General features: G+C 43.2%; 1 protein-coding gene across 2 annotated transcripts in view; it reads left to right on the forward strand.

Moving 5' to 3' along the window:
* PREX2 (phosphatidylinositol-3,4,5-trisphosphate dependent Rac exchange factor 2) overlaps positions 1-22,380 on the forward strand; it is a 1,248,069-nt gene that overhangs the window by 592,117 nt on the left and 633,572 nt on the right. For both annotated transcript variants that reach the window (XM_086965847.1, XM_086965848.1), the window contains exon 23: positions 4,022-4,183. In XM_086965847.1, the coding sequence (XP_086821973.1) occupies positions 4,022-4,183 (162 nt within the window). The remainder of the gene's footprint in view (positions 1-4,021; positions 4,184-22,380) is intronic.

The raw sequence follows: 22,380 nt of genomic DNA on the forward strand, positions 1-22,380 counted from the left end.
TAATTGTTTTCTAGGCAGCCTTTACCAACAATATCCAACTTATACTTGAACAAATGTTCTTTAGCCAACTTTTCTCTTCTTGCCTCCTCTTCTATCTTCCATTTGCTAATTCAAAAGTTACGCTGTTCAGATGCTCCTTCATAAAGTCAGCCTGTTAGAAATTGGGTCTTTTGTTGGCAGTGGTTTGGACCCTGTCCAAGCAGGGACCCTCTCTCTAGTCGGGTAAGGGAGCCACGCAGCTAAGGCAACCCCTGCTCACCCCCTTGGTAGCTTTGCACAAGCATGCAGGCTTATCTCAGAGGCAATGTGTAAAGCATATGTACTTACACACATAATAATACACTGACAATACTACAAAAGGAGTCTACACCAGTCTAGAAATATAGTAAATATTTATATGAATAAAACAAGACCAAAACGACAATAATCCAGCATACACAAGTCAAGATATCACTTTTAAAAGATTAAGCAAGTTTAGTCCATGGAAATCGATGGATGCAGTTGTTTTAGCACAAAGTACCATAGATGCATCGAAAATGAAAAACGGTGCAAAGGCGCAGTAGAGATAAGGTGCCAAAAAAGCAAAGTGACGCGTCGGTCCCTTACTCCACAGGGTAGGTGACACATCGGGTCCTTACTGGCAGGGGGATTACAGCTCTAGCTATACGATCCATACTGAGTGTCCCATAGTAATCTTTCACAACTTTTTAAATTTGAGCCTAGGTATTCACATCCATTCCATCAGGTGCCTCTAACTATTGGAAGGTCATATGTGTGTGTACATTCCCACAAAGTCAGGCCAGACATCTACACAACCCGTGTGACTCTAGATATACTTTGGAAATGTAAGCTTTATAATCATATGTTTCCTAGTGTAACATTACTTTCTCATATTTAGTCATTATTTAATCAATTCCATTTGTTCTCTGGATGCAATAGTCAGCAGATTGCTAAAGTTCTTATTTGATTTTCCATTCCCATGCTTTTGGGGAGCTTGTGTCTATACTGTTCTCTAATGACGACTGTGGGCTTCATTTAGGGTTTGGCATTGTGGTTGTTCTGTCATAAACTGGTGGATTGTTCCACCCCATCAAAATTGTGGTTTCCTGTTTCATTTAGAGTTATGGAACCTTTTTTTTCATCAGTAAGTCTAATTTGGCTTAGCTATTGGAAGTACCTGGCTTTCCATCCCATTTGACGCATGGCTGTCAGGGCTCAGTGGTAATAGCTCCACCTTATTTATAGCTGAGCTATCACTACTCATTTTTGCTGCATAGGTCTGCCATGTTTTCCATGACGGATCTAGGCAGTGGAAACGAATAATGTCCATTTTCTACAGGGAGAAAACTCCCTGCGTGAGGACCATTGGAAACTCCCTGAGTGTCAGTGTCACTTTTAGGCTTTGCCTGCATAGCTCTTGCACTGTTTGCAAAATATCTTGTATTAAAAAATCTTAAAAGGAACTTAGAAGATGCCCATTACTAACCTTTACTTACCATTCCTTGGAATCAACATCTCTCTATTTCCATGCTTCTCATTGGTCAACACGCTGACTGCTTTCACTCTGCACAACTTTATGCTTTGCCTGTCCATGCAATGGAGCATGACCCAAGTACAGCTTCCACTTACTGGCCAGTAGCTAGTGGCCAGTGTCCTTCCACTGGTTATGCACTTTCAAAGGTAGTTTTTTAAAAATTTGCTATCTAGCACTCCATACGAGTGCCTCTTCTCTCCCCCCCTCCCCGGCGATCTTCCCACATCGTTGCCTAGCACCCTTCCCCGCTCGCAATTTTTTTCATTTGATTTCTAATGTGCTTTATGCCATTGGCTTTGTGCGAGTGTTTATTTTGTTCGAGTCTCCAAGTATTGTTCAGATATTTGTGGGGCGGGCCTAATGCTTCTGTGTTTATTTTAAATGGCATTTTGTTGCGATAATATTGCACATTTCGGAACTGGTGAATCAATTTCAAGTTTTATGTCAGTGGCTCCGTGCATGTGTTTGTTTTGGGATTAGCTGTGTCCTCTCATAGAGTTTATTCATTTTCCCAGTATGTTTTTTAAAATTTTAAAATGCCTTACATATGACTGCATTGTGAGGCCTAGTTCTGATTGAATGGATACGAAATTTCAAAGAATAAACAATTTAATTGAAAAAAAGTATTTACCATTTTTGTGTGCTTCTTTAACTGTACGCATTCAGTTGTGAGTATTGTCAGCATGCTCAGTTCCATTCAGCTCCTCCGTTTCTTTACCCCACCTCAAACTCCTGCAGAGATACAAAAGTATCTGGTTTTTAGACAATTTTCTCATCGATTTGTACAAACTCGGGTAAATTGGCATTCTCTTTTCCAGATTAACCAAAGCACTTTGAAGCACATTCTGTATGTAAGAAGTACTACATTTTAACAACAAACTATCTTTTCTTCTGAAGGCGCAATATTGTGGCTTTTGGTTGCAAGTAATATTCATGCAACACAATATTTTCTAAAACCATGGCCTTACTAAGCAGCATGAATCTGCAATGTTACTTTTGGAACACACTTTCTTTCACCAAATATGCAATAAATTGCTTCCGGCATGTACGAGGAACTTAGGGGCATATTACCAAGCAATAGCGATAATTATCGCTATTGGTTGGTTAGAGACAAAAATGTATCGCCGACCTGCGGCGATTTTTATCGCAGATAAACCTTCGTATTACCAAGGTTTATCGCAAATGCGATAAAAATCGGCCGCAATGCATGAATATCGCTGAAAAGTCAGCGCTATTCAGGCATTACCAAGCTAATGCTCTCAGCCATGTTATCCACCTCCCATTGGATAACATGGCTAAGAACTGCTCAGGGCAGGTGTGAGCTTTTGGAGAAATTCGCGCTTAGCGCGAATATCTCCAAAAGTTGGTAATAGGAGATAGCGATGTTAGCGACTGTTTCCAGTCGCTAACATCTTGGCACGCCCACTTTGCATGTCATTAGTGATAAATTTCTCCGACATGCAAAGTGGGGCCCAAGATGGTCGCTATCTCCTACTAGCTGTCGCTAAATGGTGTTAGCGACAGCTAGGTAATAGGGAGATAATTTTATCTCCGCTTTCTTGGCTTTTAAAGAAAAAAAAAGCGGAGATAAACCCCCTTGATAATATGCCCCTTAATAACTATTTATTTTAGCCCTATGTAACTATTGCTTATGTAAAACGAACCAATATTTTCGGATGAAGATGGAAATATATGCAAATAAAACATCAATATTGTACTACTTAGCATTCCGGCACATACGCTTTACAGCACATTCTGTATCCCCCAGCCAGTATAATGGCACAATAACCTTTCTTTTGTTACAAAGGCACTTACCTGTTAGCTGTGCTTCCTCGCACTATTTTTAATCTTTCTTTCTATGGTCCTTTGGTCTGAGGATATAGCATGATGGTTGGAGATCCCGACTTTAGAAATGGAAAATCATATTCGAGTCTCTACATTACTTTACTCTGGGTTCAAGTTTGATTAATATAACAAGCATTGTCATTTTCTGTAGAGCAGTTGATTGCATTTTTAGCCCTGGTTAAACGATTATGAAAAGACTTCTGCAGTGTAAAACTAAAACACAAATGATTATTTTCTGTATGCAACGTGTCTATGACATTATGCATGTAACGAGTGATTATTCAGAGTACTGGTGAGATGTAAATTAAATGCCTCATGCTTTCTAATGCATGCACGCCAAAGGAGGGATGAATGATACACGAAGCAGCCAACAGTATTGAGGTAAGAAAGCAATACTTGTCTGGTTAATGTATAGCTTAAAGAATTGGTAACAAGCTGCCATTCAAACATCTGCGCATCAGGCCAGACAAAGAAAGGGTCACCATTTCTGCTGATAAAATGCAGCTTGATAAGCTGGTCTGTTAGACTTACATTCAAGAGTATTATTTTTTTGTTATTTAATAACAATTAGAAAATGCTGAAAATCACTGCATTGTATAAAATCGCTTATTTAACTGCTCACTTCTTTTCACTTCTCGAAAGCTTCTGGAAGCTCTGGCTAAAAGCGATGAGCAATTTGTGGAGAATTGCAATAGCCTGAATTCATTGAACGAAGTCATCCCGGCTGACCTCCAACATAGATTCAATGTCATTTGCAGTGAGAAAATTGAGCACATCCAAAGAAGAGTCTCCAGCTATCGAAAGGTAAAGACACACACATTTCTTGCAAATGGAATACTTTTAGTTCCTTTTCTATTTATATCACAGATCCCAGGCAGAAGAAGGTCGTGGGACTTCCAGCAAGCATTTCCGTTGTTACAGAAAATTCCCAGTCCTGCCTCGCTTCCCAGAAGAATACATCTCTTTCACTGACACTTCTTACATCACATGATGTGTTCTCTTTTCCAAGCTCACGTTAGGAAGACACCCTATGTCCCATATTTCAGTAAGGGAAACATCTCCAGATAAATAATGCACTCCTATTGTCTACAAAATCTTTCTTTTCTGCACTCGTATGGTATACGCAATCTGTAGCTACCATTTGCCTATGCTATGCACAATCTGCATAAATTATGATCATGCCTAGGTTTTCAAATTAAAAAAACAAATTGTTGTTTTTGATGTCACAGTGCTGAGCAGTGGCGAAATAGCTACATAGCTCCTTTTATAGCTTCCACTGGATCCACGTGTTCTATATAGACCCAGGGGAGCGGATGGAAGTGCAGAGACTTATGTACCCACTTCACCAAGACTGCTGGAGACCAGAAGGGAACCTTGGAATGGCTGAGATAGAATTGCAGCCTCCCATTTCTTCCTAAGCAATGCCTTCCACACAGGCCCAAAACAAGGGCCAGGAGAAATTAGAATAAAATGTTACCCCTAAGTTCCTAGCCACCAGTGTCAGAGGTGGGGGAGGAGCACCCAAATCGGACGGCCACCATATGCTAGTCTCCTTAGCGAGCTTGGTGCCAAAGAAGAGGATTTTGGTTTCTCTAAATTAAGCTTTAGGCAGCTACCATTTATCCATTGTATGGATCATGAATTACTGTTTTAGAATGTCTTTTATGATGAATAATCGCAATAAAGACTTTTTTGACTTGACTTGACTTATCCATTCCACCATTGCCTTTTAGTAGGGCTTGAAAGAACTCAGGGTTGTTGGCATGTTTCATAAAAAGCCAGGAGGAGTTGGGTGTGATCCACATAGGAGACCACCCACACTGCCAAGGTCTCCACAAGTTTAGCCAGTGGCTCAAGGTAAATATTAAAAAGAGTGGGCTGAACACCAAGCCTTGCGGCACGCCGCACTCAAGTGGCTTGGATGAGGTAATAAAAGGAGGTAGGAAGCCTGCCTGAGACTGATCTTTCAGGAAGGATTTGAGCCAAAGCAGAGCCAGGTCCTCCAAAGTCTGTCTAACAAGATGTCATGGGAAACAGTATTGAACGCCAAGGACAGATCCAAAAGCATGACCATAACTGGTAAAATCTGGTCAAGAGTTTACTTTATGAAATCTGATACGTCGAGTAGGACAGACTCGGTACGGTAACCTGCACAAAAGACTGATTGGGAGACAGGCAGAAGGAGGTTAGACTCAGGAAGAGTGCTAGCTGCCTGTTGACCCATTTCCCCAAAGGTTTAGCAACTGTGGGCAGGAGAGAGTTTGGTCTAAAATTGCTTATGGCTTTTGGGTCAGCTGACAAGTTTTTTTTAACAGAGGGGGCAATAAAGTGTGCTTCCAGCTATCAGGAACCAATGCCAATTATGTTCCAACAACCTACTTGCAAAGGATTTTATTTGGACAGAAAGAAGGGAAACACAACTTAATACAATAGAGTGTTTTGCACATACATCACTACGGAGATTTTGCTCTTAACCTTCAAATGTTTCAAACACATCTGCTTGGCTAAGGGAGCAAAAATAAAGTTTTGTTTACAAACAGAGACGCAGACACTGTGACTGCAGCTGAATTTGGAGGAGTTTCTGAAAAGTAAATGAAAAGAAATGCAATAATGTAGCTTAGGTTTGCTAGCTGAACCAAACTTATGTTAAGCATTAATATTTAAATTGAAAAATAATTTCTCACACACCAGTTCGGTTTATTATTTTTACTTAGCCACATGTGAAAGAACACCAACAGAACTGAATTTGCTCTATCCCAAAATTCACAGAGCAGGGAATTTAGTAACATTTCATAGTTCAAAGAGCCATAGCCAGATCCACAAGAGAGCTTCAACCTTAGCTCTCATGTGCACAAGAATGAGGATTGGTGCATGTTTCTTGTATTTTATTTTTCATTTACCTTCTTAAAATGTTCAGCGCATTTAATAGGGATGGCTTGGGTCCGACTCAAAGCTGTTGGTCCCAGATGTACATGAGCATCTGTAAAGTGCGTAGCTGCTTGATTTACACAAGTGGTGGCTGACTGTGCATAATACTATAAGTAATTACAAAGTGAAAAAATTAGGTTATAGGAAATAGGGACGGTGAAGCCTCAATACCAGAGCAGTCGGCCACTGCTGCTCTAGTGTGTCTGTATTATGAAAGTTTGGATATAGAGCATCAGTCCTTCATCCTCCATTGCATCTCTAGCTCTGGCCACTGACTCCTTGCTTTGTTTGTTTCAGCTGCTCCCAATATTGGCAGATGTGGGGAATGATGTATGTGGAATTAGTGATTTGCTCAATTTCAGATAATTTGATCTTTTATGGAAGGCAAGGGTAGCAAATTGGGCCAAGCCATGTCACACAGAGCTCTCCATTAAGCATGGGCGAATTTTGCGAATCTGGCGTTCGCGAATTTGCGTATTTGCGAACTCGCAATCCGCAAAATCCACGAATTCTCGCAAATTTGCAGATTTTTTTGTTTTTATAGTGTTCGCAAGGGTTTCTGCCAGTTCGCGAGGATTTTGTACCAGTTCGCAATTGCGAACTTACTTGTCGGCACGCAACGGTCGCGGCTATGTTGTTTCTACGTCTGGTTCATCATCACAGGTTCACAGCACCCTCTGTTTCAACACTGCCACCCTCTGTTTCACCCATGCCACCCTCTGGTACATCAATGCCACCCTCTGGTTCATCATCATCACTGTAGATTATGGGGGAAAAAGCAAGCACACCTGCCCTGCTTCAACTGACAAGAATTAATTTGGGGTTGATTTAATAATGTGTCACTGTTTTAAAATTCCAGTCTGGCACCTGCTTCCTTATCTGTAATTTGCTTTCTGTTGCAGTGCAATTTTTTTTTCCAGGACCATTGTGGCCTACTTGTAGCTATTCTATGATCCGGCTGTGAGGGTCAGAGCAGGGTCATACAATTGTTGCAACTAGCAACTGAACTCTGGAGGGGCCCCAGTCAGGAAGCACTACAGGGAATGGTTACTAATGATGAATTTGAACTTTTGCACCTGCTGAGTGCTTTCAGTTTAGCAAAACTCGTTTTTCTGCAGAACAGCAAATGTAATGCCCCAAACAAACTTACTTGTGAAAGTTGATTTTTAATCCAAAAGTGATCCAAAGAAAGTCAAAAGGCCTCAAATCCAAAAAAGGGCAGGCAAATGTCAACCTGAGGAGTTATTCTGATAAAAATCATCATTTTCAGAAGGTCTATGCTGCTTGCTAGTGGATTTCTTGTGCAGAATTGCAAATTTTGTAATTTCGCGAGTGCGAGATTGTTGCTGCCCGCCGCACCAACATGTTCGCAATTGCGAACTTACGCCGCACGCCGCAAAATTGTATCACCAAGAAAAAAAAATCTGCTGCGTGCGAATTTGCAGATTTTTGGTAAATTCGCGAGCGTTCGCAGATCGCGAATTTACCGAAAATCCGCAAAATCCGCGAGCGGAACGAATTTTCCGCCCATGCTTACTCTCTTTTCACTAGCAGTTTTCTGCCTGCCAGTAAGTCATGCATACCCCAAGGTTCCACACTGGTTCCAATCCGGAATTTGCTTGAAAAAACATTTCTCTTCACAGAATAGTTATGACAGACATTAGTGACACAGAAAGTGACTACATATAACGCTGGTAAAATACGTTCTTCTGGTCTGCCATTTAAATTAATCCATCAGACAGATCACCTTTAAAATGTTTATTACTAATCATTATTTTAGCTTATATTGCCCAGTGAAGTAACCACCATCTATATGTAGGTTGACAATGTGAAATGCTGGAGAATCATCAATAAAAAACATATTGCCACACAAAGCATGTCACCATGAGGCAATGAGCAATGTAGAATTGTTATAAGTATCCTGCTTTTTTAACCACTCTTAAAAGAACAACGCATTTTTAGATGTCTGGGCACATGCTGCGTGTTGTAAAGAGTGGGAGTCTTTTGAGTGAGGATTGCGAGTGACGCTTGGAGATACGCACATTCAGTGTGCCGTAAAGAAATACAAGGACATTTTGTGGGTTGCACAAACGTGTACCTGAATCCGGACCAGATCACCGGTCTTCCCACTGAAGTTTAGCGCCAGCACCAGTAGGAGATCGTATCCCTTTTGAAGTACAAGATAAGGTCGATTCATTTTATGACCACAACCTCCTCCCTTCACAAGGCGTCGGATGATGCGCAGTGAGATCGCAATTTTGAAGCATTGTCCCCCCGATCCATGTAATTAAAACACACTGCCTGAAAGATACAGACAAATAACAAAGCCCTGATGAGGGTTCAAAAACTTGCCATTCAAACCTGAAACGTGTCGGCACACTTGCAAGAGCTATTAGTATCATTGAGTGACTCATTGAGATTTATACATTTTGTCTTTGCTCTTGGTTGTACTTTGCTTTGTTTTGTCCACAAGTATGAATTCAATTTGACAAAAACTTATGAATTGTTTGTTGATAATGTGTATTGTTCTGTGTTACTGCGGTATTGTTTTAAATTTGTTTTTCCTTTGAAAAATTGTTTAATTGTAGAACAATGTGGTAATGTGTATCTATTTTTGCCAAAAAACAAAAGTTCTTATAAAAATAATTCAAAAAAACGAGAGTAACAGGTATAAATAAAAGTACCATACCAAGTTTCATAAAATTATACTTGGTATCCATTAATTGATTTTCATATCAAGATAAGAGGGTGTGGGCATCTTTTTTGTCTTTGACTATATATGGTCCAGCCCCCTCCCTCAGTCCCACCAAGGACCTAACTCCTTTGCTTCCATATATGCGTGTTGTAAAGATGGCAAGGACTCCAACTGTGATGAACAAAGTATTAATTAATTTACAACTTTTCAGAGCGTGATTCCTTCCTCTCAGCAAAGAAACAATGTGCCCCTCCGAGTGTGGCCCACAGCTGTGGCACACTAGATTTGGTTATCACTTCCACCTCCCAGGCTGTTTGACTGGTTGGTTGTCACCAAAATGTTGTAAATACGTTGGAGATTCCAACTGTGATGAACAAAGTCTGTGTTAATTTGAAGCCTGCCAGAGCGTGATCCCTTCTGCTAGCCTAGAACCAACTGCCAAGCTAGGAATCCTACTCAGGCTAAAACACAACACATGTAAATGCACCACATTAAGGTTCTATATCTTAAACACACAGCATTACAACACTGCAGACCAGATTTTAGCAACTGATATTCTGTGTCGCAACCTAGGCTTGGTCGCCTTATGTGACAGATGGAAGGTAGAGCTGAGGCAGCTGATAGATGCATTGTTGGTATATTAAATGCTAACAATGGTCTCAGTGACTAAAATACCAAATAGATATTGTAGGTCAGGGGATGCAAACAACACATCTGTAAATTGGTTCTGTGCTTTCTGATCAAAGAATGGGATGGCCTAACTTCTCAGCTGACCTTGCCTCCATGATACTGGACACCACATCAAAAATGATGCAAAATTATACTTTATAGAAACAGTTTTTGAACTTCCCATACAGAATTAGCAATATTGTTGCTGTGCTTAAGATTGTAAAATCAATAATGACAGCGGCCAGTCTCCTGCCAAAGTGGCAGGGTGGGGCGGGCCAAGTAGGGAGGTGGAGAGACATAGGGAATCGAAAATTAAAATGAAAAAAAATTACCAAAGCCACAGCTAACACCTCCGTCTCCCGCATCCAGGCTCTTTCTGGTTCTGGGACAGGCTCCAAGACAGCACTGCTGCCAATCCTGACTCTGTATTAAAGCATCATCAGGACTGGCCTGAGTGCTATGACTGCGCTCTCAGTTAGACTTGGAGCCTGTGCCTGCTTTCTCCAGCCCCAGCAACACAGCTGGGGCTGGAGAGAGCTTCACTGCGCATGATGGTTTGGCCGGCCTGAGATGGCTGGCCAAACCATCATGCATAGTGGGTGGAGTTTACTACCACTATTACACCAGCAGTGTCATCCCCTGGACCCACCCCAAGACTCGTCAGAGTCCTGGGGACAGGTCCAGGGGATTAAAATAAAACAGGTTTAAAGGCCATTTTATTTGAGGGTGGTGGCGGGGGCGGCGCTCCTCTGCCCTAATGAGGCGCCGCTGCTTTGGCTACTTCCTGGGGAATTGTGGGCTTACATTATGTCATAGTGCTCCCCCTATGGTTTAATCCCAAAACAAAAAAATGTTGTAGCTATTTCTAAGAACACTTCTGGACCCAACATCTGGTTAGCAAGATATGGCACAGTATGTGAATCTAGAATAGGTTCATTCTGCAAAGAAACAGAATTACAAAAGTGTTACTATTCAATTCAGAACGTGTTCGGCATTAGCTTGAATCAGTGTCTATGTTTAAACTATTCAAGCATACTAAGTGTTATCTTGCATTGTGGAAAAGAAGAGAACAAACTGAGAGACTGTGGGATAGCTGACTTTGAAAAAGAAAGGAAATGGCAAAGGTACACTCGAAGACAAAACTGTTAACTTTCCTGTTTCAATCAATGCTTAATTTGAACCGGTGGTGTCTGGTGCTCAGCACTGGCACTTAAATGTTAACATCAACGTTTGTAAAAGTCTGTCACAAGGTGACGCTGTCTGGCTAATTTAGAGATGACCACAACAACAGTTAATTACTGATTCAACATACATTAAAATCACTTTTACTTGCTACTCAGACCAATCTTATAGTTTAGGGCACTTGGAATATTCTTAATGGTCACACTTGTACTCTCATTGGCAGCATAGCAGTGGCAATGTGTGGTGCAAGCTGCAGTGTACTCCTGACACAGCCCTGGCACTTATGTTTTTTTTTTTACAAATTAAGCACTTGTTTTCAATGCTTCAGCCTCTTTCATTGCTCATTCTAAACTGGACTCCACAAAGTTAATAAGGCCCTCAGTACATTGTGTGTACCAATAGTGGTTTAGGCTCAAACTTAGTTTGCATTTAAATCGATCTTACAATGGGGGCTAAGATAACGCACCCTACAAATTTAGCTTGTATGATTTTCATGCGGTATTTAATGCACGTTCAGACTTGATGATCCTTAGAATGGAAAATAACATGCTGCTAGAACATTATCTCCCTTTAGGAAGTCCATAGCTAGGAATGGGGCTCAAATTGGCACCCGATAAATATTAGACCATGCTATATCTGTATGTAAAGTGTGCACTAGTTGAGCACTGACTACAGTCGACATTGTGAGCCACTCACAATGAAGGCCTAAGTATAAAAAATCAAACCAACAGTGGACATGAAACCATCTTACAAGTAGCATATCAGTAAAGCAAGACGCTGAGAATGGGAAAAAAGCAAAAATAATGAGAAACAAGAGCTCTATTTTGGGTTCACCCATCGTGTGAAAAAAGAAGTTTGACAGCCTAATTGTGGGCTAAAGTGCAGCAGTGCGTTAAGAGATAGGAAGGAAGCAGGCTACACACATTTCTTGGAAGTGCCACTCCAAGAAGTGCTGCTTCACAGATAAATCTCCCACAAATGTATTTGCTCAGTGACCGAAGAAGTGGGCCATGTGATCATTCGAGGTCAGGAGTTGGCTAGTATAGTTTCATACATGTGCCAGGAAACATCTGAGACATTGGGAACAGTAACTGAAGGTTGCTCAGAGCACAATGTTCAGCCATGGAGCGGTGAAGGCTGAAGTTACAGGGTTTCTTTATTTAGAATGCAAAACTCTCTTGGGTTAGCTAAGGTATTCAGAGTCGTTATATTTCCTAACCTCTTTTCAAGCTCACATGCAGCAGCCTTTGGTCAGATGGGATTGGAATACTAAATATTCCCTGAAAGAAAACATTCTAGCCTGCGTTCACGTAGCCCTTAACAAACATTGGTAAATGCCCTAGGTCTGTCTTCTGTATAGTGACATATTTTCCCTAGCTTCTTTAGCACACACAACAGACAGAAATGCAACATTAACATTAGGAGAGCAATATTTCTACATTTATTTAGAATAGGCAACAGTTGTTGTACAAGTTACGCTCACGTGTCAGTAGAGGTACACCACAAACTGAGCGGTCACTTTTACCTCTGCAAGGCTATATTCCCTGTCTTAAGGCCTCTCCGTATCCACTGTTAGCGAGACAGTAGGAAGTATAATCATTGCATCTCTTGTCTTGACAGAAAGAAGGGTGAGCTAGATAACCCTGGGCCTAAACTATGGCTGATGCCTGCTGGTGGATAATTGGATGTGGTTCCTCAGTACAGTAATTGCTGTGAAAGTATTAGTGCTCTGGGTGATTCCAGATGAAGACTTTGACAGCTCTGAGGGAGATGACAAGGAGCTGGTAGGGGAGCTGGCTGCAAGGCCATGGATTTGCAACCCATGTCTGGAGAGGGTGTGAGGGAGAAGAGCTCCATTTACAGGCCTCTGAGTATGCAAAAGGCCCTTCAGTAAGAGTGGACTTGATCATTAGGGGCAGAACAACAAGACAGTTTGCAAATGAACAGGTCTGAGCAACCAGCATGCAGTTCCGTCAGCAACAGTCGCAGCTCGCATCGCTACACGCAGAGAGTGAGGGTTCGTGGGGATGTGGGCCAGGGAATTAAAAGAAAATAGAAAGATAACTTACCTGACAGTCGGCCTGCGCCACCTCTGCTGGGCCCTTGGCGCCTTCACTGGATCGGCAACCCCTCAGCAAATACTGGCGCTGCTCCTGCAGCGCCAGGATTGGCTTAGAGCAGGGTTACTTGCCGCCTGCCTGCTCATTAGGAGACCGAGAGCAGAGCCTTTGATCAACCCTCGCTCTCCTAATGGGCATGCGCCAGCCAGAGCAGACACTAGTGCTCATGACTGGGCACGGCATAAAAATTCACCGACCTTCACCAGTCATGCACACTTGTGGTGCTGCCTGCCCCCGGTCTGACAATGCATCATGCATGTCAGTCAACATGACGTTGAACCGCCCACCCCCTTCAGACTGTGAAGGGTTTGGGCAGTCTGACGTCATGCTGACTGACATGATTGTCAGTTCTCCCACGCCGTCTCTGAATTTAAGTAAACTGAGTCAGTTTACTTAAGTTCACAGACGCCGAGGGAGCTGCGGGTGCGGGCGGCTTGTGGGGCAACACCACAGCGCCCTAATGGATGCACCACCACTGGTCAGCAACATCCTGATCCTAGTTGCATATACTTGAGGAGGGTCATAGCTTTTAAACAAATTTGTTTAAAAAATGTGCTCTAAAATTGACCTCTTATTTTTCAAATTTTTCTCAAGGGGAACCCCCCTCACCCTGAACACCTTATGTTGCTAGCTCCATGATGTCACAAATGGCTTACACACATGAATGTCAAAAGTCATCAGCTGACACTGCACAGGTGTGGCAGACTTGTTTGTTTATTGTTGCCTCCACATTTAGTAACATATTCATTCTCAATGTATTTCCCTACAAAAGGTGCTGTGGATGCAAGAAAGATAGAGCACAAGTGCACAACAATCAAACGATAGAGAATTAAATGTCCAGTCAAAGGGAATCTTATATAATGAAAGATTATACCAGAAAAAGTCATGAAGATGTTAAGGGAACAAAACTAAGCCAACTGAGATAGCAATATTTGTATTCGTAAACATTTAGAATATGGTAACTCTAAGAAAGGTTTTTTTAGGAACTCATTAATATCTAAGGCAGTGGAAATCTTGAACAAAAGCTGAGGAAAGATGCAAGCTAACCAGCATGTAGGAGAAGGTAGACCCACTGAATAAAGTTTCACTTTGTGCTTACCAACTTTTACATAGTTCAGTTCAACAATGCAGGAGCAGATTTAAGACCGCGTCCAATGAATATGCTACATCTGTAGAAGTGCTCCACATAAGATTGGGTGGTGCCAGAGGCCAAAGCATGATGTATGATTCTTGGATTAGTCTAGCAGTCCTCAATGATCAGGTCTTCTTCTTCATGGAACAAAGTTGCTTCAAGTCGGAGTGTCTTCTCAACCCCTTGGAACTTCTCCAAGGAGGCTCATGTTGAAGCTACATGTAAATGATAAATATACTCTTGCTGGCTGTTGCCACTGCCAGATGCGGAAATGAGAAATACATACCACAGAATTATGCAATTGATTGTTCAAGTTTGTTCTTCATGGGGCCCTAAATAGACTTTTAGGGGTTGCTGATACAGGACAGAGCAATTAAGTCCTGAAGTCCGAACTGGAAGCACGATCCGCTATTCCGCAAAGCTCTAGAAGAAGATGAATTTCTGTCCCAAGAAAGCAGGAAGAGTGGTTGCTTATGCGCTAAATAAGATTCAAGGTCATCTGTTCATGTGAAGCACAAGTAACATGGCTTCAACCCCATTCATATTACGCTTGAAAGAATGTCTTCAAATGTAGCAGTGAGTTGGTACAACTTTAATCAGCACCGTGCACTAACAGTCCCAGAAGTCACGCAGATTTAAGAGACGCTACTGTGTGACAGAAGCAGCACACTCTGATTACATAAACAGGGATCTGATAGAGATGAGGCAGACTAAAGTACCCAATGCTCAAACAACAGAGGTGTTACAAGCATCCATGGCCTGTGAACTGTCGAAAGGTCTTGGGTTGATCTTTGCTTCATTATACCACTTAAGCCGGAATGGACTGTGGTGTATCACTTCAATGTTTTGTGTAGCACAGCGTTTGTCATTAGCCGTTTGTGGTTGCTCACTTCTGAGAGGGAAAAGTTTAAAAAGTGCAGTGGAGGGACTTGCTACTGTAACATAACCATTGGATGTGTGGAGGAAGATGTGGCTAGCTGAAAAGAGAGCTGCAGCAGCTCTTCCCTCATCCCTGGTCAGGGTGTGTTGGAAGACTTTTGTCTTGTTCTGGATCCTGTGTCACAATAATAATATAAGTTTGCCTGTGACAAAAGCGGGGAAACTAATCAAAATGATCCGGTTTTTGTAGTATGTGCTATGACAGGAGTCATCAATTAGTAATACCGAACACACTGTAGGCTTATTGGCATTAATATGCTTTCTTCTGGGACTCTCCACAATTGTTAACCAGCCATGTGTCACTGCCTTCAGATGCACATTATTCTTCTGAGATTTGTGTTGGAATAATTAAAGCTAAAAGCTGGGTGTTGCTCATTGAGCACTTTCATACTCTCACCTTGTCCTTGTGTCATGATTCTGGGATAAAATAACTTGATTAAGAGCTGCAGTGGAGCACAGCGGACCTAGCGATGTGTGGATCTTGGGTTGTATTACACTATATTGGGGTCGATAATACCCACTTGCAATAAAATTGCATCCACCACATTGTCTACCAATCCAGTGGCAAGGTAAACATATATTTATTTTTTTCACTGCCACATCTGCTTATCTAGACCTACCTTGTGAAGTAGTAGTAACATTGATGGATACAATACTTTTGTGATGCGATATAACAAATGTGCTACAGTGGGGGTTCCAGGTCTTGGGGCTGTTCATTTAGTCTGTGGGCTTCTGACCATTTTGTTGAAATGGTTTTGAATGCACACTTTCAAAAGGACAAGCTGTGCCTCCTTTTATTTCCTTCATGATTTAGCGACCTATACCTCCATATTCATAGTTGCTGATGATTACATTTTTCCCTATATCCCATGAGAAATTGTGCAAAAGATGAATTAGCAAGTGCACATACTGCAATGTTTTCCATACAATGCACATGGTGTTCCAGAAAATGCTGATTGCATTTAAGTATATATTTATAGAGGTGTCTGTCCTGTGAATTCCCTTTCTTTTGCCTTACCATAACTCATGCTCAAGGTTCCACTGGGAATCACCGCCAGGACAGCTGCATAGCTCGCGGAGTCAGCTCTTCCAGCTCCATGGCACCGATTAATACTAGGAACTGTGACGACAAGATACCGTCAGAACAATATTGATGAGTATCTGTCTGTGTTGTGCTTCTGGGACCAAATGAAACACGAGCGCTATACGTAGAAGGGATTCCCATTGGAACATCATCTTCCTCCCTTACTGTGGTGTAGGGGACCGTCCATGTGCCTTTGTATGAGTCATTTATATGTGTCTGTTTGTTTGTGGTTTTGGAAAATGCAGACAGGCTCCAAGTCTGTCAATGCACTTTACATAAAGGACAAGGGAATATCGACTGAGTCGCCATGCAAAATTAGAAAAATAATGGGGATTTAATTAATATAAATACAGTTTTCATTCGAAAAAAGAGTCCCCTTTGCATTGCAAATATTATACAGCAAAGATGTGAGGAACTCATTGGCTGCACCCCACTTAATAAGGAACCATTGAACGGATTAACCTTCAAAACCATCACACATACAAGTGCATCACAACAACCACATTAATGCAACATCAACACCGCAACAGCAGTAGTGAACCTACGACATTGCCACCACTTACAGCCAGCACTATTTATAACAGCACTGCATCTGCAACACTACAAAACACTTCTCCGCTTATTAGCAATGCGCCCTGAAGTATTTGAAAATGGCTTGCGCCCGCCTTGTCTTACTGTGTGATACCACGAAAAATACTGTTGCTTCTGATGCTCCCTCTTAAAAATATAGGTCCTCATTCAAGCAAATACAAGAGTTAATAGTAGATTAGCAACAAATCTGCTTTATCTCGGGCTATTTTACGGCACCCATGTTGCATTAAAGTGCCCTCTCACAGTGTAAAAAGGCGCGCTATTACCAGAAGCATAATTCTGGTGGTAATTTTACTTGAAAAATGTGTGAAAGCTGTGGTAACTCTCTTACCACCCGTCAGACCACATTTCTCAGCATGCGGTGTTAAACTGAAGACCTGTCACCTGTGCCATTGGTGCAGCATTTGCAGCCATTTGGTTCCCACTACACCAGGCTTGTATAATCCTGTCTTCCCTTGGGTGAGCTGTCCGTCATAGTGGGTCATCATGGTGGGTCAATGGTGGGAAGACGGTGCACACTGCGAGTGTGTGGGGGGGGGGGGTTGCTTCCAAGCCCAAAGTCAGGCGCCCCGAAGGGCGCAGGGGTCCCTTGAGTGAGCTGTCCATCATAGTGGGTGAATGGCGGGAAGACGGTGCAAACCGCGAGTGTGTGGGCGGGGCCAAACGGGCAGGGCTTCCATGCGAGTTCACACATGCTTCTTGTGTGTATAAAAGGTCAGAGAAAGATCAGTTCAGCAGATGAAGAGAAAGAAGCTCCTGGTCACAGGAACAGCACGGGTATTGCGCTCGTGAAAGTCAAGGATGCAAAAGCCTCTATCCAGCATCACAGCTGATTTTCCACGGCTTTCAGCGGCCATGTGTGTGTTACTATGCAATCGCCCCGAGGGGCGCAGGGTTCCCTTGGGTGAGCTGTCCATCATAGTGGGTCAATGGTGGGAAGACGGTGCACACTGCGAGTGTGTGTGTGGGGGGGGGCTTCCAAGCCCAAAGTCAGGCGCCCCGAAGGGCAGAGGGGTCCCTTGAGTGAGCTGTCCATCATAGTGGGTGAATGGCGTGAAGACGGTGCAAACCGCGAGTGTGTGGGCGGGGCCAAACGGGCAGGGCTTCCATGCGAGTTCACACATGCTTCTTGTGTGTATAAAAGGTCAGAGAAAGATCAGTTCAGCAGATGAAGAGAAAGAAGCTCCTGGTCACAGGAACAGCACGGGTATTGCGCTCGTGAAAGTCAAGGATGCAAAAGCCTCTATCCAGCATCACAGCTGATTTTCCACAGTAGATTTGGGAAGAAGGCACACCTGCCTCGACGACGCTCACGATTGTTTTTGGGCTGATGAATGAGTCACTCACAGGAAGGGCATGTTGTAAATATTTTACGATGGCGCCGGCAAGCTGCCAGCGCCATCCTAAAATACTTACTAAATTAGCTTCAACAGGAAGCTCTAATAGATAAAATGATTCTATTAGAGCTTCCTGTTGAAGCTAACTTAGTAACTATTTTAGGATGCCGCTGGCAGCTTGCCGGCGCCATCGTAAAATAGTTACAAGTTACAGTGCAGTAGTGTGGCTCACTGGTTAGAGGCGGCAGACCCGAGAGCAGAGGACGGCCCGGGACCAGGGTTCGATTCCCGACGCGGCAGGTTTCTGGACCAGGGTCAGCGGACTCGATAATTCTCTCGCCTCGGTGCCCACTCTGATCAGCGATCACACTCGGCAACTCTGGGCATAAGCTTGCCTCATCTGCACTAACGGCCCCACCAGACCGCCGGGGATGCCTGGTCTCACCCTGGAGATACCCATTAAGGGACCATCTCTCAGGGAAGCCAGGAAGGGTTTCGCAGGGGTCGAAGCGCGGAGATACTCCTCCGGGAGTCGATCCTAGCGCTATATAAACTTGCAATTAATTAATTAATTAATTAAGTTGACAGGCCAGCCGGGCTTCAACTTTTGCCCCCGGAATCCGCCGCTCGTGGATTTGCGAATTCGCGGTAAATTCGCGGGAGTTCGCGGATCGCGAATTTACCGAAAATTCGCAAAATCCGCGAGCGGAACGGATTTTGCGCTCATATTTAGTGTCCTCCCCCATCTGTACAATAGTGTGCATGAGTAGTATGCATGGTATAATATCTTGAGCTGCACCAGCCTAAATCTTGTGCGGATTGCAATTTATCTGAGGCGTTGCTGTACCTCTGTCCATTCCTTGTCGTCTATATTGCCTAGGTCGTCTATCCAAGCCGCACGAAGGGCTACCAGGGGGTCTGGTATAATATGTATGAGTTTTCGATAAATTGTTGAAATTGCCCTTTCAGGGATGGCGTCCGCCTGGAGTTTATCCTCCAGAGCGGAATGGTCAGGAAGGGATTTTTCATACACTTTTGAGCTATTCTACAGAATGTATTTGGCGATGCACACATTTCTCCAGTACTCACAGTTTGTGTGCAATAGAGAAAGATGTAATTATAAAGAAAAACATTTACAATTGGCAGAAAGAAGAAATCAAAAGAGAGTTTTAAAAGCATTGTTTTCTACCTGTGGTCAGAAAGAGGTAAGCCGTCAGCTCTTGGAGTAACACGCTTCCTCTAGAACTCCTTGCCATGAGGAAAATTAAATTTTGGTCATGATGTGTTCCCTAGCGCGTACCCCACCGACTCCATGTACCAGCTTAAAGTACATGTAACTTCCCTCCTGTGCCAGCTATGAAGACGCAAATACATTTGCGTCCACCGTTAACTTGTCCTCTTTCAGATCCACCATAAATGGATTATATGGTCCGTTCCTAAGTATGCTATGCCACCGTCTTTTTGTAGTACACTTTTCGTATTTTTCCTGCTCTAGCAAGAGTAGGCCCTGAATTCCTGCCATCTGAACCTCTTTTGTGGCTCCTGACTCTGCCCAGGCTACCTCTGTACCCGTGAACTCTGTCCTACTTTCAGCGCGGCCCCTCGCGCTCAGCTCAAGCCTGCTTTCTGCCAAGACTGACTATAACCTTCGAGTTATCTGTTCCGCTCCCCGAGAATACATTCCTGCCTACTAGATCCTGTAAACATCCTCTCCAGCTGCAGAGCCAAAGGACCGACCCGTCTTAATGCAAGTAATTCATAGCCTCCGTTGCCATGCTTCCAAGGAAGGCCCCGTGCCCCCACGCTCTACATGTAGACACTTAGGCGCTTATACACGCATCCACAGTTAGCATAGAATAGCTTCTGCCCTAGAGACCTTTCCGCCCAGATAGTATAGTTCCTAAACATCAGATATCAGATATGATAGAAGTACAAGTTGATCTGACATGCCAGACTTCTGTCTCTTTCCGTCAGTGTAAATGTCAAGTCCCCTGCACCCCGTCAATCACACGTCATGCAGCTGCGCGCGCATCCAAGCTTCCGATTTTCTGCTGACATTGCAACATTCTGTTAGCACCACCCCTTGGTGCCACCCACTTGCGTCACCTATCAGTGACGTTTCTAGCACACACCTCTGGTTCACGCCTAGTTTACGCCTCTTGATGATGTACTAGTACCACGTGTATACTGTTATCTTGTCTTCTCTCAGCTGTTACGCCTCTTACATTGACTCCTATGATATAAGTCAAGTATATAAGCTATGTATTGATAATAAACGAGAGCGCGCTCATCTATCCCTTCTGACACCCCTGTGGTGGTCAGAACATGATATCCTGATTCCTTTATGAGGAATAAAACCCTTAGAAACTCTAACACCACGGACTCTGTTTTCTTTCCTTCTGATTGAGTTATTATTGATTAAGTACTTACCTGCATAGAAATTAAGAGAGTAAATTAATTATTTACGTCATTTTGGCGCCCGAATAGGGACCCCTCCCCCACCTCACGCGCCGGTAGGTGCGTTGCAATCCGTGTCCCCTGCCATCAGTTAGACGGTCTACACGTGTACTGGCAGGATTTCCTGCATCCCCCTCTGACCCACGGAGGTGACGAAGACTGCGATCAGTGCCCAGACGAGGCGGTGAGGAGTGCGGAGGATCCCGACCGGAGCCCAGCCGAAAGAAGCAAGGTCCGAGGTGTGAAGAGGCCCACCAGTTTTCCGAAGTTTTCCGAAGTTTTCCGAAGTTTTCCGAAGTTTCCGAGTCGAGTCCAGTCGAGTTTTCCGAGGCCTTCTGTTTCCGTGCTTCCCGGTGAGTACCATTGCTGGGTCGTATCTAGACGGGTTTGGGTACGCAAGTCCGGTCTGCACTGTTTTTAGGCAGTGTATCTGTACTGTTTAGCAGTATATCAAGTATTCCGAATTTCTGCACTGTTACACCAGTGTATCCGTACTGTTGAGCAGTACATCTAGTATAGGGGGTTAGTTATCTATGTCTACAATGTGTTATGTGATTAATGTTGTGGTATGAATGTGACTGTTCAAACGTGTATTATTGTGTTTCTTGTATCAACTAGCTGTAAACTCGTATTAGGGAATAAAGATCTAGTGTTCAGTAATAAGTAAACAAGATGCCGTTCTTTAACAAGTTAAAACAGATAGGAACTAGGAAAGGGTTACTGGAGGAAGAAATTCCTATCCCCCCTAGGGACACTCCAGGCAATTTTATGTATCAAAAACACGGCATAGATGCCATATTATATCTAGATTTATGGGCCGATTACACCAAACACCTAGACGAAAGACACAGATGGCCTGTTACCGGAACGTGGGATGCCGAGTGCATCATGAGGGTAGAAGAAGCATTATGGAAAAAGAAAGCTAGACAATCTCAGAAGGACGCCATAGAGTTTTGGCGTAAGGAATCACGTAAGCGTGCTGACAAAGCACTTCGTAGAGAAGACAGACTTAAAGAATCAGATAAAGAGCAAGAAAACGAATTAGTTACTGAAGGGATCCGAGTAAAAACAGAACCCAGACTCAACACTTGACTATAGCACGACTTACAGGTTACGAATTGACATTATTCCAACCACACATAGAAATCAGACGCTGCAGTATCTTGAACCCAGCGACATTGTTACCTACAGTTATGACAGATCCAGCTCCACATGATTGTATAGAAATTATTAATGCAGTAACAAAGCCCAGACGAGACTTAACAGATGTTCCATTGACAAATCCAGACCTGACACTTTATGTGGATGGTTCATGTATGAGAACAAGTACAGGAGAGTTAGTGGCCGCGTATGCCGTGACCACTGAGACTGAAGTTAAAGAAACACATCGTATTGATACACTGTCTGCTCAAGCGGCAGAGCTCATCGCTCTGACCCGAGCCTGTATTCTAGCCAAGAACAGAAATGTTAACATATACACTGATTCCCGTTATGCGTTCGGAGTCGTACATGACTTCGGCATGCTCTGGCAGGAACGAGGTTTCCTGACCTCTCATGGTACAAAGATACAGCACGGTCCACTCATTCAAGCACTGTTAGAAGCAATACATCTGCCTTCAGGCATATCCGTCATGAAGTGTAAGGCACATACTAAAGTCACAGATTCTGTTTCCCAGGGTAACGACCTGGCAGATCAGACAGCGAAACATACAGCACTGACTCACACTCAGACAACTGATACGATAAAGACAACAGATCCGACAAACTGCATGACAGTCAGGGATCCCACACTAGATGTTATTGACATTCAGACACATGCTACTCCAGAAGAAATAAAGAAATGGATCGAACTAGGAGGGATCCAGAC

Source organism: Lissotriton vulgaris, chromosome 4_1 (genome assembly GCF_964263255.1).
Source record: "Lissotriton vulgaris chromosome 4_1, aLisVul1.2, whole genome shotgun sequence".
Lineage (NCBI taxonomy): Eukaryota > Metazoa > Chordata > Amphibia > Caudata > Salamandridae > Lissotriton > Lissotriton vulgaris.